The 15,957-nt window shown below is 35.9% G+C and overlaps 1 protein-coding gene across 2 annotated transcripts in view; it reads left to right on the plus strand.

Annotated features, from left to right (window-relative positions):
- The window catches only part of sima (similar), a 76,358-nt gene that overhangs the window by 28,490 nt on the left and 31,911 nt on the right, over nt 1-15,957 (plus strand). For both annotated transcript variants that reach the window (XM_068297347.1, XM_068297346.1), the window contains exon 7: nt 5,264-5,405. In XM_068297347.1, coding sequence (XP_068153448.1) covers nt 5,264-5,405 — 142 coding nt within the window. The remainder of the gene's footprint in view (nt 1-5,263; nt 5,406-15,957) is intronic.

The raw sequence follows: 15,957 nt of genomic DNA on the forward strand, positions 1-15,957 counted from the left end.
ATGTTCTTGTTAGTTTTGCTCGGTGGGTCAAACATAACTTTGGCCAAAGTTACCACAGAATACACGAGTGTGCCTAGAGTTGGGAATTCATAGCTGCTTGTAGGACCTACTGCTGGGCGGTCCGTCATTCATTTCCCCTACCTAATTCAAGGAGGTCATAAAATATGCCACTCAAGCCACAGAATGCTGTTAGCCAAAGGCGGGGGGCTGATTGTTCCAACTTGGCTCTCAGTCCCACGCAAAAGAAAAAATAATGTCGAAAGAAAAGATGGGGAAAAAAGTCATAACATTTTTTGTTTGAATAAAACAATCTTTGAATACTCTTTCCATTATCAATAGACTCTAGTGCTAATGATCCGAATTTAGTGTTTTTTTTTGTTAATTTTATAATTTTTAACATGTTTTTAGCTACATTCCACTTTTAATCAAATTTCTTATTACGAATTGCTTATTAATTTTAGATAACTTTTATATCGTTCTATATTTTGTATTAACATTGAATCCCTTGTCTTAGTTTCGTCCTTGATTTGATTTCTCAATCAAATTTTACGCATTTTTCTTGAGTTAATTTGTTTGCTTTTTTGAACAAACTGTTTCCCAAATTGAATGTACCAGCTCTTTTAGCTTTGCTTATTCTTGAGGGTGAGGGTGGGGGTGAAAAGGCAATACTAAAAATAAATTTCCTAAAATATTCATTATAACATTTATGGGCATTATGTAGCTTGCCTTGTGTATTGACAGCATTTTGAATTATTATGACCAGAGGGGGGAGTACAAATGGTGAAGAGGAAGGAATGTGACTAAGCTGCGATTTCGTCGTCTTTGTTGTAAAACCCTTTCATGTCGTTGGGCACTGACAACTGAGCTAAGCCCAGCTTGAATTTGAGCTGTTGGGGATTTGTATACAGACACACACTAAGAGACTCTCAGGTCCTTTGCCTTTTGATGGCGCGAAAAGGTAGCAAGCAAATGCAATTTTCCACACGACTTGGCTGGGTTAGATGACACACAAAAAAAGGACATGGATGGGTTAGTTTCTTTTGCTTGCCTTTTCTCTATTCGCATTTTCAATAAGCTGCAATTGCGTTTGCATATAAAAAGCAAGCATATTGAAAATGCGTTTTTAGTTTTTAAAGACAACGTTCTATCACTATGAAGGAGGATAATGCCGCGCGGCTTAATTCAATTAAAACAGATTACGCATACGCCACGTGGCCCAGAAGCCAAAAGGTCAATGCTACAAGCAAAGAAACACCCCCGCAGACATCCAAAGACACACAGCAAGAAAAATGTCTAAATTTAAGTCGATGGGATGGGTCAACTACCTTTGTTAAAACAATCCGCAAACAAATCCTTGATTTATGCTCACATCCTTGCACAAGGCAAACATTTATTTCCTTATCCACTTGTGCCAATGTGATTTGATCCCCCCAACCGACTTGAGGTCCCCTCACCCTCTGGCATATTCTTGGACTTGCTAGGACTCTGGTCAGCGGTAGTAGTAGTTGTAAAAGTCATGGCAGACACCAGCAAATGCAATCAAAATGAAAGGAAACCCAACTAACGCCTGGCCAGTTTGCCATTCAGCCAGCAGCAGCATTGAGCAGTGTCAGTTTGTTTCTGTGTGTGTGTGTGTTTGCTAGGTTTACTGTGCTACCTGTACAGTAAACATTTAATAAAATGATCTCTACTGCAAGCACAAAGCGCAATATCTAAACCAATTGAATATTAGATGGATAGAAAACTATTTCGTAGATATATCGATTACAATTATTCTGTTTCCTCTATGCCAGATTTTACTGTAGTGTCTTTGGCTCTGCGTTGATGATGATATACTGTTATGTTGCTTCAAGGATTTAGTCGTGTACTCAACCATGTCTGCTGTATGTGTGTGTGCATCTGGTTTATCCTTCAGATGGCTAACCATTTCGGTTGCTGCTATTTATATTTGTTCAACTTTGATACATAACCTTGAATGCGGTTTTGATGTTTGTTTTCCATTGATGGTGTACTCTTAGCCCAAAACCATCTTACTTCCAACTTGGTTATTTGTACAAATGGCCGATGTCTTCTATCTAACTGTCTGCATGTCTTGGCGTAAAGAGAAGTAAAAGAGTCCTTTTTAGAATGCCATTGGCATTGCTATGCCAAAAGCGGATTGTATTCGTGTTCATAAATTTTAACAGCAACTGCAACAAACAGCAGGAACAGGCAGGCATCCGGACAGTCAGCAGCTACAGTCAAGGAATGTTGCTAAAAAATTGCTGATAAATGATCTTTGGCTGCCACGCGTAGATTTTTTCATATTTTCATTCTAAAGCTCTCTGCCCATCCACCCACCCAAACACACACACACACACACATATACATATACACATACAAACTGGCAGGCAGTCTGCATTAGGACTGCAGGCAACCAGGAAAAGTCCTTGACTGAGGGCAAATCAAGTTCATGGCAAAGTGCAGCTGCAGCAACAGCCAACGCAAGAGAGAGGGAGAGAGACAGATAGAGAAGTCTGCACTTTGTTAATTCCATATAAACACTGTGGCAGACGTCGCGTGCTTTGAATACTTTTTGCTATATGTAGCATACTTTTCAGAGCTCTTAATCCATACAACTTCCTGCCACAACTCTAGTTTCTCTTCCACACTCGTACAGCTTATTTGGCACATATGGCAGGCATCAATCTCTCAGAGTAAACGAAACGCCCGACTGTCAACAGATAGCTCGTCGTTGTTTAGGCCATTGGGCCTCTTGTTTCAATTTTTCTTTTGCTATTTCGTTTGGCGGTTTGTATTAATGACCCAGCAACACCTCGGAAAATAAAAAAGAAAGCAAGGAAGCAAAAAGATTTCATTCGCTTCTTATCCACCGAAATTAATACATAAACACTAAAAGCCACGGCCAGCGAGCCACCACGAGCCACGGGCCAAGAAAGAAAAACTAATTTTCTGCTGCTGATTTCAAATTAACTAAATGAATGACTGAGTGAATCTGAGAGACCGAGAAGGATGTTTTGTTTGCTTGTGTATATGTATTTAGCGCTTGTGTGCAGTTGAATTATAATGATGATCCATCGACCTCACCTCGCCCTCACCCCCTTCCCTGGCCCTTCCTTCGTATATCTCACATCTTTATCATTCAAGCCACAAGATGATAGTTTAATGCTCAAATTTCATTTGGTATTTATAGTATTTAAGGTTTCTGCTTAATTTCAATTAAATTGAAAATAAATATATTTAGAATCCATGTTTAAAAAGTATCAGTTGACGGTAATTTGTAAAAAGTTAAATATAGACAAATTTGGCTAATCAAAAAGGTTATTGACCAGTATATTCAAAAATATCTAGCAAATGATTAGAAATGGGAGGCAATCCTTTGTCGGTTGTTCATTTAAATAGATAGAATAATAATAATAAACTTAAAACTTGATCTTAAGTTGAAAAAATTAAAGTTTTTTAAAGATAATTTGACAATAAACTTAAAACTTTCCTCTTGTAACTTTATCTTAATTTGCAAATTAAGTAAAAATGACTCACAGTTCAAATGACGAAGATAGAAAAGCCCTTACTTATTGAAATCGTCTGAGATTTAGATCCGTTGGGGCTATTTGTTACCATATATCTAAAAGTATATACTTTTTGATTTCTGAAGCTTTGTGTGTAGACAAAAGATATAATTTATCCGCTTAATAACTTGAAAGTTTCATGCTAAGTACACTTGGATTATAATATAAATTATTTTGTTGGAGAAGTTTTATGCCTTCTCTTTGCTAATAATTTTGCTTCAACATAAAACGAAAACATAAATTTGTCTAAACACACACACACACACTGATACGCACACCTGTGACCCTGCAATTAAGCTGACCCATTAGAGATTTGCATAACTTTCGTTTGGTGTGGTTATGGACGATGGTTCTACCAGAGCAATCCAATGAATTTCAATGGTCGTTTTTTTTTTTTTTGTTGGTTGAGTTTCTTATAAATTTTCATTAGAATGCTGCTGCTGCTGCTGCTGTGTAAAGGACACGTGCGTTTTTATATCCTGACCGTTGTCGCAGCCAAAACTGACTGAGTGACTGTGACGACCATTAAATTTTATTGAAATGATTACGGCAAAAGTGAGTTTGTCAGCAGAAAACCAACACACACACAGGAAGACACACACATACACACGCACAACCAGCTATAAGCCTAGCTATACCTACTTATATTTATTTGATTTTTTTTATTTCACTTTTTTCTCTTTCCCCCTTGTTGTTGTTGTTGTTGGTGTTGGCGGTTTTAATTAAAATCGAGTTTATGTTTCGACCTTGTTGAGGCAAATTACTTGGCAACGTTGTCGTCGTCATCGTCGTCTTGGCTTCCACTCACACTTGGTCGTGCGTGTGTGTGTGTGTGTGAATATAAATTTCCATATAATTTAGATCAGGTCTGGGCCTTCTTTACGTTGTTAACCCCAAGCCAGCCAACAGCTTTTGGTGGCTTGCTATTATTTAATTTTTATGCCTGAACGTTTTTGGCGCCGTAATTTGAAACTTGACAATTTGCCAAAGAGACTTCCAACAATAATAATAAGAACCAGGGATGGGATCGGGCTCGGGCTCGGGCTCGGGCTCGGGCCCAACAACTTGCAAAATTCTTAATGAAGCAAAAGCAAGCAAATTATGCACATTTGAACATTGCGCCGTTTGCCCAAAAATTTCACCAACAGATTTTGTGCAAATTTACGATTAAGTCATAAAATTTCTGATTACACAAAAAGCATCATCCATAGCCCATGCATACACTCAGAGAATTGGCAAAGTCAAGCACACAAAGAACAATCCTTGCGAAATATCCTTATACTGTACCTGTTTGTCAATTTTTACCTGTCACTGTAGAAAAACTAATAACAAATTATTGTCATCTTCTCGAAATTGTCAGAAAAAACTGAAATGAAGAGTACTAAACAGTCTCAACTAGTTCGAACTAGAATAATTGTCGTGCGTGAATAAATTTTCCAAGTGTATAAATTATTATTATTAAATAGAAACCGCAAATTAGAACCGCAAAAATGGTTATTGTTTTTGCTGTTGTTGTTATATGAATTGTTTGTTGTTTTTTTCTTTTTTTCTCTTTACTTTTTGATTTGCTTTTGCCATTTTACCGCAGATGTAATTTGATTTGTTTGTCAAGTTGAATACCAAAGAACTTGACTTAGATTTTGGTTAAAACAAATATTTATTTTACTACAACAAATTTGTTCTTTTACTTTCAGTTTTAAGCAAGGGACAGGGTGAGACCTGTCGCTATCGTTTCCTGGGTAAATATGGTGGCTACTGTTGGATTGTTACCCAAGCCACTGTGGTTCTCGACAAGCTAAAGCCTCAGAGTGTTGTCTGTGTGAATTACGTAATAAGGTGAGTCAGAAATGTTTTTCTTTTCCTTTTTCGATACTAACAATCAATCCATTTGATAATTAAGTAAATGTTTCTATTAACAAGTCGAATTGAGCCGTTTAGGATGAGGGAAACGAAAGTAAACCTATGATCTGATTAAAGACAACCGAAAATGAAAGAAATGCCAAATATTTGCTTATTACATACCATAACATAATAATAATCAATTTTTATCTTTTAATTAAAAATTGTGAACATTGAACAATTTAATTTCCCGTTTTAAAGAATCGAAGAAACAAGGCAACCTTAATCTAGAGGAAACTCAAACTCACTACCCCGCCACTCCCGCCTCATGCTCATACCCTCACCTAGTCAAACCAATCGGAAAAACGCTGTGAACGACATTTGCATAAAAGACTTCTCTTGCCTCACTTGGCACATTTTTACATAAGGCTCAAATCAAGGACTGACAACCACTGCCAGTCCAGGCCCGTATGTCACTCAAACAGTCACTCACTCCGAGACTTGTCAATCTCTTCAGAATTGATTTGGTTTTCTAATCTGTCAGATCTGCTGGCCTATATTTATATACATGTACGATATATATATATGTATATAATCGAAATTAGCATGACGTGCATTCATTCAAATATAATTTTTCTTCTCGGGATATGTCATCTAAGGGTATATTCGTTTTATGCCTCAATTGGTCATAGTTAAATGTTTTCATTTTGATTAGAATTGTCTTAGATATTCAAACTGTAAAAGGAAAACTCTCTTTTTTGCAGTAAGAGCAACGAAAGTTCGTTTCAAAGTTTCTCCTTGTTTGTGTTCGTTTAAATTCATTTTCGTGTATTTAGTTGAATTGTTGTCTTTGACATCAAAATGAATTATTTTAAGACCTTTTGCCCTCTTCCGTTGGGGTTGCCTTGCCGTGTTTCTTCCTGTCTGTCCCCCTTCTTTCCATCCTGTCTCACTCTATTATTTTCAGGCCATAACGTAAGTACCTTAATGTTGTTTTTAATACACATTTTTTTTATTGTTGTGTGTGTATCATCAAGCAAATATTTGTGCATTAATTTTTGTTGTTGTTGTTATTTATTTGTTCTTCTTCTTGATTGTATAACAAATTTTACACTTGCCTGGTTATTGTATACAAACACACAAAAGCCGAAAATGTTCATATGGTTTGTCAAATGTTGCCAAAATGTATAAGAGAAGAGTTTTTGGAAAAAATGGAAATTAATTTTTAATTGTCATGTCATCAGGTGTAGGGAGGGAGGGGGTGCAGTTGGCCACGTGCCTTTTATTGTTCCATTGTTGTGGATTTTGTTGTTGCTGCTGATGTTTTGTTAAACAATTTAATTAAATTTTGTGCGCTAAGCAAACTCGTCGTCATCATTAGCATCAGGCGGCAACACTTTCACTTTAGGCAAACCTCTACCCCCATTTCCCATACCTCCCCCATGCCACCGGCTAATCATTTATTGTAGAACGTCAAAGAAATTTGCATTTAATTCGCATAACATGTGATCAACATCGCGTACTCGTTCTCCTTTCCCCCCATCCCCTGTTCCATTGCCTGCCTAATCAAATAAATTCAATTGTTCAATTTTTCGAAATAATTTCTTACAAATCGATTGTGTAATCGTTCAATACACATTGCGTACACACAGTCCTAGGTACACACACACTCTGTCACACCTCCCCCTAAATAAGAGAGTGTAAGAGAATATAAGAAGAAAGATGAAAATGGGAAGCGCAAATAATCGAAAGAGTGTGGGAGAATTCAGCGACATTTTCACAACAAAACAGCGCAAATTTTGCTTTTTCTTTTTGCTTTATTTTGTTCATTTCATCAATATATTAACTACCCTTTAAATGAATATAAGTGCATTTGTTTTTCTCTTGGGTGAGCCGGATTAAGAACTTAAATACTCCTGGCCCTAACGATCTCCTTTAACAAAAAGTTTTCTTAAGTTTTTTTTGTAGAAATCTTGGACCGTAGGTCCTTGTTTTCTATGAAGTTCATGTCTTTATTATATTTCATAGCCTCAAAATCCGAAATTTAAATGGATCTCAACCTATAACTAGAAGAAGCATAGAACAAAAGAAACTCAGTAGAGTAAAAGGATTTATTTAGTTTTATGTTGTCTTTGAGTGAACATCTAAATTTTTTAACATTTTCAGAATGAGAACTTTATTTATAGAAGAAATATCTTTTGAGAACTGAAATGTGTTCTTATAGGGTATAAAATCTAGTCGATGTCTAATGTTTTAATTTCTATCCTGTGGTACGTTTCCACTCGTGTGCATTTAAATGACAATAAATTTATCGAGCAAAAGCGTTTCGTTGTGTTTCTTTTTCTTGTTGTAATTGTTGTTTTGCCTAATTGAAAAATAAAATTATACAAGAGAGAAAAAGAGCAAAGAGTGTGAAGTAGACGCTAGAGAGAGAGAGGGAGAAATAGAGAATTGAAAATTGAGAGAATTTGGCGACGCATTTGAATTTTATTTTTGTGGCCTTTCTATGGGTTAAGTGATTCTTACATTTTCTGTTCTGATTTTGTGCGATGTTGTTTTCCTATTTTGCTCTTCCCTTTCACATTTCATTAGAAATTTCTCAAATATTTTTCGATAATTGTTTTGTTTTGTTACTGTTGCATATTAAAGGTTTTGGCAATTATTCTAACAAGCTGATCATTAACTTTTTAGTTTTTGGCAAGTAAATCAAGGTCTTTCATGTTGGCGGAATTGGGTTAGCTATAATTACTACATAAATGCCTGAAGCTTCATAAAATCAGATTTTTATTAGGCATACATTCATTTGATTTCAATTTCATTGAATGCCATTTGAATTATATTATTGTTCAGTTAATGGCTTTAAAATTAAATGATTCCATTTGACTGCATGCAAAAGAGAAATTTATTGTTTATTTTTTCAAGTCTTCTTTGCATTTTTATGAAAAAGGGGAGTGAAAAATTAGGATTTTCCAATTAACATTGATTAGCTAGTTGGTTTTTTTTTGTTGTTGGTGTATGGTTAGAAAATTTGCATTTTTATAGCCTTGGCATTGCATAATTTTTGGGCACTCGAGCGTTGCTTTTAATTACAGCCGTTAATTGTTGTTCTTGTTGTTCTTGTTGTTCCTGCCAATGTACATTGTTTGGTGTTGTTGTTGTTGTTGATTTATCGTCCCCACTTTTGTTATAAGCCCTTTTTGGCATTGCCTTTGCCGGCTGGCAAACTTTTTAGCATTAATGGAATTTACACGAGTTCTTAACACTTTGGGCAAAGTTTTCTCCCTCTTTTTCTAACTGTGTGTTTGCATGTGGTATGTGTGTGTGTGTGTGAGAGATTGTGTGGCAGACTGTGGAAATGGTAGGCCAGAGAAAAACATTTGCCATTTTGTGGCCATTGAAAGAGACTAAAAATTAAAAACAATAAATTAAAACCCAACAAGCAAAAGGTATAAACTAAATAATTTTTTTTTTTTTTTTTTAAGCTAAAATATTTGATGAATTTCATCTATTCAATTCCATTTTAGTAAAGAAAAGAGATTGGCATAGATAGTGGGTGGAGGGGAATTGTGTCCTTTTGTTGTTTTGACCAAAAACTTTTATCGCAGACTCTTCATAAATATTTCATGTACATATGCTGGGCCTCAACCCCTCCAACCCACTCTGTCCCGACTATATTCAACCTATTGGCCTATCCTAATCGGCTTCTATATCCATGTTATCCTTTATTGCTTCATTGAACAGCTAAGCCAAAAGTTTTTCTGTGCGGTCCTTTACAATTTGAATTTTTTATCGAGTTCTCCTTTTTGTTGTGATGATTCCCCTTTTCAGGCGATAAGTTTTCCTGCTTGATTTTACTTTTTTGTTTGGCACAAATTGAAAAAGTTTCGGTTTTTTTCGAAAGCGAGTGACTTGACCTGACCTTAATTGCCTAATTCAATCGATTTTTGGTTTATAAACACCTGACTATACATACACACACACAGACACACACATACATACATAGAGCAATGTATGTTCGTGCTGTCTGCTACTGAAATTGATACATACCTTACATTCAGACAGGCGTTAAATTGTTGTGCCTGCTGGGCATGGGATCATTGCAGCAGTAAGCCAATAGATACATACAGAGTTAAGATTTATGGCCATAAAATTACCTAAAGGCTATTTTCTTCTCCTTAAACCCCCCCCACGGCCAAGTGTGGCTAGGGTGGGCAACTATTTAGTCAAGCCAAAATAGGAGAGAATTTCTAGAAGCCATTTCTTTAGAGTTTAGGATTTGTTATCTGGTCACGTAGCGATATACATACATATATATAAAGCTTACTCAGATTCCCCGATAGAGTTCATAGGCAGGAATGAGTCGAAGAGGGGAAATTCCTTATTCCTTTTGCTTATCGAAATCGTTATTAAAGCTGCGTTATTAATGTGGTTAAGCAATGAAGTTATTCGCTTGTATTTTTTCAAACACAACAGCCTGGTCGAGCCAATTTATTATGTTAATGCCCAAGTGCTTCGAATCCAATTGGGTGCTCTTTACTGAAAAGGAAGTGTTTGCTCTTGTTTCCGGTACTAACTAACAAGCTGCCAGAACAAGGATCAGGCCCAACAGAGTTTTGGCCTACAACTCATTCCAGTCACTCTAATTTGACGTCAGTATAATTAACTGTAAATGTTGCAACTCTTTAAATGAAATTATTGGAATTGTTGGTGTGTGCTACATATATAATGAGAGGGTTGATCAAAAAGTTTTGGCAAATGTCAATAAAGTTGAAGTTACTTAAATCTTGAAATTATTTTTCAACATCAATCAATATAATGGCAAATCGATTGCATCTAAAGTTTATGCACAAATGATGGGAATATTATCCTGTTTATTGATTGTATTTCTCCTTAAATTTAATCAACAGCTGGAACTTTAATGCCAACCTTCTTTTAGAGTGTTATGATGCGGGGTTTATTTACTCTGACGAAAACATTTTACACACGTGTAAGCCTGATTAGGACAGCCAGAATGAGTGGGTAAAAATACGAAACGAAACGAAAAAAAAGAAAGAAAACTTTCTGATGTGTAGGAAACATTTTAGAGAGGCTTTCTCTTTGCTTCGTTGACTTTTTCTTTCTCTCTCATTTCTGGTTGCTTTCTCTCTCTCTCTCTCTCTCTCTTGTTCGCTCTTTTAATACGCACAACACGCACACAAACAGCCTAAAACTGAAATCTAGAAACTTGTGTGTTCTGACATTTCATTTTGGTAGAATTTAATTTGTGCCACGTGTTCTTCGTAGGTTAAAATGTGAACGCCAAGTCAAAGGAAAGAGCAGGACAAGAGACAGAGAAAATATAAAGTAAAGCAAAGCAAAAGGTGGCAATCTACATCTACATCCATAATATATGTGGCAGCCTTTTAGGCGACTTTGTCCTTTGCTTATCACAAGGCAAATGGCTGGCACAGCTGATGATTCCATTTTGATGAAGTTGTTGTTGTTGCTGCTGCTCCTTCTACTGATGTTCGTCAACATTGCGTATACGTCATGTTTGCTTGTAATTTGTTTGGCTATTATTATTATTTTGATAAAATGACAAATTCATAGTCGTCACACAGCTGAGTGTTGAGCTCAACACAACTCTCGAAATCAACTTGTTTCTGCCCTGGATGATGATGATGATGATCCGTTTTCGTTTTTGTGAAAACATTTTTCATATCAACCGTATTCCCTTGACTCGTCACGAGGAGGACGAGGACAAACATGTGTCGTAAAAATGAGTGGAAATTGCATTTTGATTGGCTTGTTGCTGCTGTTGATAAAACACAGAATTCATTCACTGCCTCTGTGAGTTTTCGTCCTTTCGTTTGGCTGGATTTTCGGATTGCACATGAACACATTTTTCTTACTTTTATGTACAACATAAAATTTCATCTTGTCTCTCATTTTTGTTTTTGGCATAGAATTTGATGAAATGCAAAACATGCCAATTTTTGTCTCTTCTACGTGGAACTCGAAGCGACTTTAAATTAGAATTCCTTGGCTTTCGTCACTAGCCCAAGAGTTGTGTGGGTTCATAATTTGATTAGAAGATTTTCATGTAAATGCAGGTATCAGAAAGTTTATGAACATGAGTTTGGGTTTGGGGGGGAAGGGCTGTATATATTAACATATATCTGTGGTAAATGCCAAGGCTTTTATTTTTGTTTAAGTATGTGTGTGTGTAGATGTGCGTTTGTATGTGTGTGTGTGTTGCTACGCACAATAAAACCCGATAAATCCTTACCCAAAATCACAATGTTCGAAAGTTGAAGACTTTTTCACACGCAAAGCGACAGCTTGACAAAGTGAATGCTGCTCCTTCTTACTCCACACTGGAGTGGTTAGGATTGGGAACGGGACACGCACAAGCTGACATATACATACATATAAATATAGATTTTTTCATATAAGAGAATAATGCCGACTACTTAAATGTTGAAATATCCTGGCAACCAGGATAGCAGCCGTGCGATGCATATTTAAATAAACGTCAATGTAATTGACACTTAAAAAAAAGAATAAATACGATTAAAGAGAAGAAAAAGAGAGAGATGACTACGATCTGAGTCAGGCAAGAGCCAAAAAAAGGACAAAGGTAAGCTCGAAAGCAGTTAAATTGTGAAGCAACTTTGAACAGGAGGGAGAAGGGAGAAGGAGACAAGGCCAGGAAGTCACTGAATGTGTGTGGGTGTGTGTGTGTCGTTTGTATTTCCGTTCTTTTTAGCTTCTTTTTCTCTACTCCCCTAGCTTGTGTGTGTGTGTACCTGTTTATTTCCTTTCTACTTTACTGTGCGTCCAATTACGTCTAAATATGGCGTATTTTTTTCTGGCTTTATTGTCTCAACATTTATTTTTTCGTTTCTCTCTCTTTCTTACTTTTTCCACACTTTCCTTTTCAATTTTCATTTTTATTTTTAAAGAGCAAACCATAACCATTAGCATTATTTATGCGTTGGCTTTTATCACTCAATCCGTTGAGATTTTCCGGAAAAGCGCAAAAGGAAAGCGCACAAAGTGCCAGCTATCTTCTGTGTAGGGCTAAGTTAACACGTGTTGGCATATTCCACATACAACAAACAGCTACAACAACAATGCGTCTTACCCTTCGGAAGAAGCAGTGGGCAAGTGACAATTACCTTGCCTACATTTTGGGGCGAGTCCCGAACATTTGTTCCTTAGTCGGGCCATAAAAATCTGTACAAAAAGCCAAATCAATGTTACCTCTTCCTCGTGTCTCGGCCCTACCCATTATGCTTGGCTATATTGTCACGTTAGAATCCCCAACTAGGCCTATTACAAAATTTATTTGTTTGTTTTTTTGTTTCTATTTTATGACATCCTAGAGTGTGGATCATATGGTTTTCTCATTCCCGTTTCCGTTTTTCCCGTGTTGTTTTTGGGCAAATATTACGTCGCATTTTTTTCTGTACAACAAGCAAAAAAAGTTCTCTCCTCTCTCTCTCTTTCTCTCTGTTTTGTTGCGTGTGTCTTTGTTAATGTCTCTTCCTTTTTGGCTCATTCTCTTGCCGCCGAGTCGTTGACTGTTGTGAAAGTGAAAGTTTTCTTTTTTCTTTTTCCTCATTTCCCTCATTTTTCCATGCCATTGCACGAGCCTAAATGCTGGCGCTCTCCTCTGAGGATTACATAACGAAAGTGAAAGCGTAAAAAAAAAAAAAAATTGAAAGAACAATTTCGAGTTCAAGGTCCCGCCTAGGCCGCATGCTCAAGAGAAAAACGGTATCTCTCATATCGTTCTCATGCTCTTTTAGAATTTCTCTTTAAATATACCAACCGAACGAGCCTAAAAGTAGGCAGCAGTTTTTGAGTGGAACCTTATTTCGAGTTATCTTCCTTCCCAGAATTCTAGTTTTCTCATGCCCTCTCATGCGCTCTTATTGTTCGGGTTTTTTTTCCTTCCTGCCCGGGTTCCTGGGTAACAAATTTTTTGTTTGCACCCACAAAAACAGCTGAGCGTTGATTGGTGGGGGGAGAGGCAAACGAGGGCCTGTGGTATCAGGTGGTGTTTGGGCTGTTTATGGCCAAAGTTTTTGTTAGGCCGGAGGGTGAGTTAGACACGTGTATGCCTTCATTTTATGGTTAAGTGTGAGCGATTGCATTTATCTTTTGGCCGACAACTTCCTTCACAATTACCCAGCCATTTGCAAGAAATGAAGGAAAAAGTGTTGTTTTATTTTCTTCTTTTCAACTGGGCTGTCTTATTTTACTCTCGGTTTCTATTTCTCTTATCTCTCGACAAATATTAGACAGAAATATGTTTCCATCGTATTTGAGTGAGTGAATAGAATGAACTTATGACTCTTCTTCGGTTGTCTTTTATAACAAGTTATTGAATTGAGAAGCAAAAGTCACATGACCAAAAGATACCCTATAATTATTACAAACTAAGCTTTTTGAATTGAATTAAACTTACAAATTGTCAACGAAATGATAAAACTTACAATTTCGCTGACTATTTCAAAGCATTCAGAGACTCTAACATACCTTGGTAATCATTCGGGCACAGGGTACAAAGGGCAGACACGCAATTTATTCATAAAACTAAAGTACTTCGACGTTGACATAAGACAATAAATAAAAGACAAATATCGAAGAATACATAGATATCGAGATGGACGACAAGTCTAGTTGTAACTGGTAAACAAGTCAAACTGTCGACTATAGACCAAAAAGAACAAATAAAAAACCCATAAAAAATAAGAATACAGAGAGAAAAACTTACAAAATATTTCCATGGCCATTATTATTATTATCAATTTCATTTTTCATCCCCTGCCTGCTTGCCTACGTGAGCTGGATCAATGCCAAGGCCTTAACAAAACCAAAAAACATGAAAAAAAAAAAAAAAAAAAAACATACACACACAAAATACATTCATAAATATTTTACAAAAAACCATTCCAAAAAAAAAAAAAAAAAAAGTGGAGAGGAAAAAAATAGATTTTCTTATATATCAGCAAATTCCGAATACGATTAAAGCTATTTATATTATTAATGATAATTTGCCGCTTAGCAGCATCGGGTGATTCTGGCCATATAAAAGTGTATCGCATAAATCTTGTGACAATACCCGATTTATCCCCCACGCCTCCTTATTCCCTCGCACAAATATTATGTTGTATTTTTTTTGTTTGTTTTTGTTGTGTGTTATTCCATTTGCTTGCAACATCACATGGCATCACGAGGCAAAAAAAGAGCCCACGCGATTTTTCCATTGATATATAATTTCCCTATTTTTTTTCTTAATTTCTTTTTTTAATTTTTTATATTTTTTGTCATTTTATTATTCATGGTCCACTAGCTAAAAAGAGTAGTTAGATAGCTATTTAACTTTTTGTTTACCCAAAAAAAAAAATATTTTTTTTTCAATGATTTTCTAAACAAGGGATGGACACGAATTGCTGAAAAGATAATTATGAATTTGAATTTGAATTAAATAAATTTTTTCTGCTTAAAATTTAAATTTGAAAATTAATATTAAATTTAATTGTAACATAGAAAATGTTAACTAATTTTTCTTCGTTTCTTCTTTTGTTTCTTAAGTCATAAACTAAAGATATTAAACATTATTTTTTTATATTAGTTGATTAATCGTCGGTTAACTATATTCTCAATTGTTTTCGATTCAAAAGTTCTTTTCGGCTCTCGTTTTATTGCTGTCTCTAAGTTGTGGTCGACGACGACGACGGCCAGTCACATGAATTTTGTCACAGTATGCAGATTGATTTTAATATTATGGTGCTCGTTCGTGTCGTAGTCGTTGTTGATGTTGAAATATTGGTGTGAATATGTATGTGTGTGTGTGTGAGAATCACTAGCGCGTGGCAAGAACATTTCCAGCAAAATCCGAAAATAAACTCACACATAGAAAACAAAAATTTTTAGTCACATGCAACCGAGAGAGCACGTGGGCTAATTTAATATTAGCCGTGTGGGATTTGACTAAAATATATAAAAAAAAAACTTAAAGGAAAAATACAAAAATTTTAAACTATCCCCCCAACCTCTCTTCGCAGACAATATATACTCATATAGTTGAGTTCAAGATGATGTTTCCCCTTCATAATTCGAGAGACAAAAGTATCCTAAGAATTTGATTAGAAATGCGACACAACTGTCTGTGTGTGTGTGTGTGTGACACATGTTTTTGAGTGACTTGTGATGTATGTATGCGCCACGCCTATATAAAATGTGTATATGTGTGTGCAAGTATGGTTATTGCCATTTACAGGACATGGCCAAGTTTTCCTTTTTTGCTGGTTTTTTCTTTTTTTGTTTGTTGTGTTTTGATCTCCCGGCCTTATGGCCAGACTGTACCGTCTGTCCTTCTCATTTTAATATTCAAGTCCTTGTTGTGTTTTGTTTTTGTTATTTGGTTCATCATTTTATCAATTTGTGAGCAAGTTTATTAATTTTTCCGGGACCAAAGTTGGAATCATTTTTCTCTGTTGTTTTTTTCTTCTTCCTCTTGGTTTGCTTTATTCGCATAAATCAAATGGGTCTCTGG

This window comes from Drosophila tropicalis, unplaced genomic scaffold (genome assembly GCF_018151085.1).
Source record: "Drosophila tropicalis isolate 14030-0801.00 unplaced genomic scaffold, ASM1815108v1 contig_859, whole genome shotgun sequence".
NCBI classification, from domain to species: domain Eukaryota; kingdom Metazoa; phylum Arthropoda; class Insecta; order Diptera; family Drosophilidae; genus Drosophila; species Drosophila tropicalis.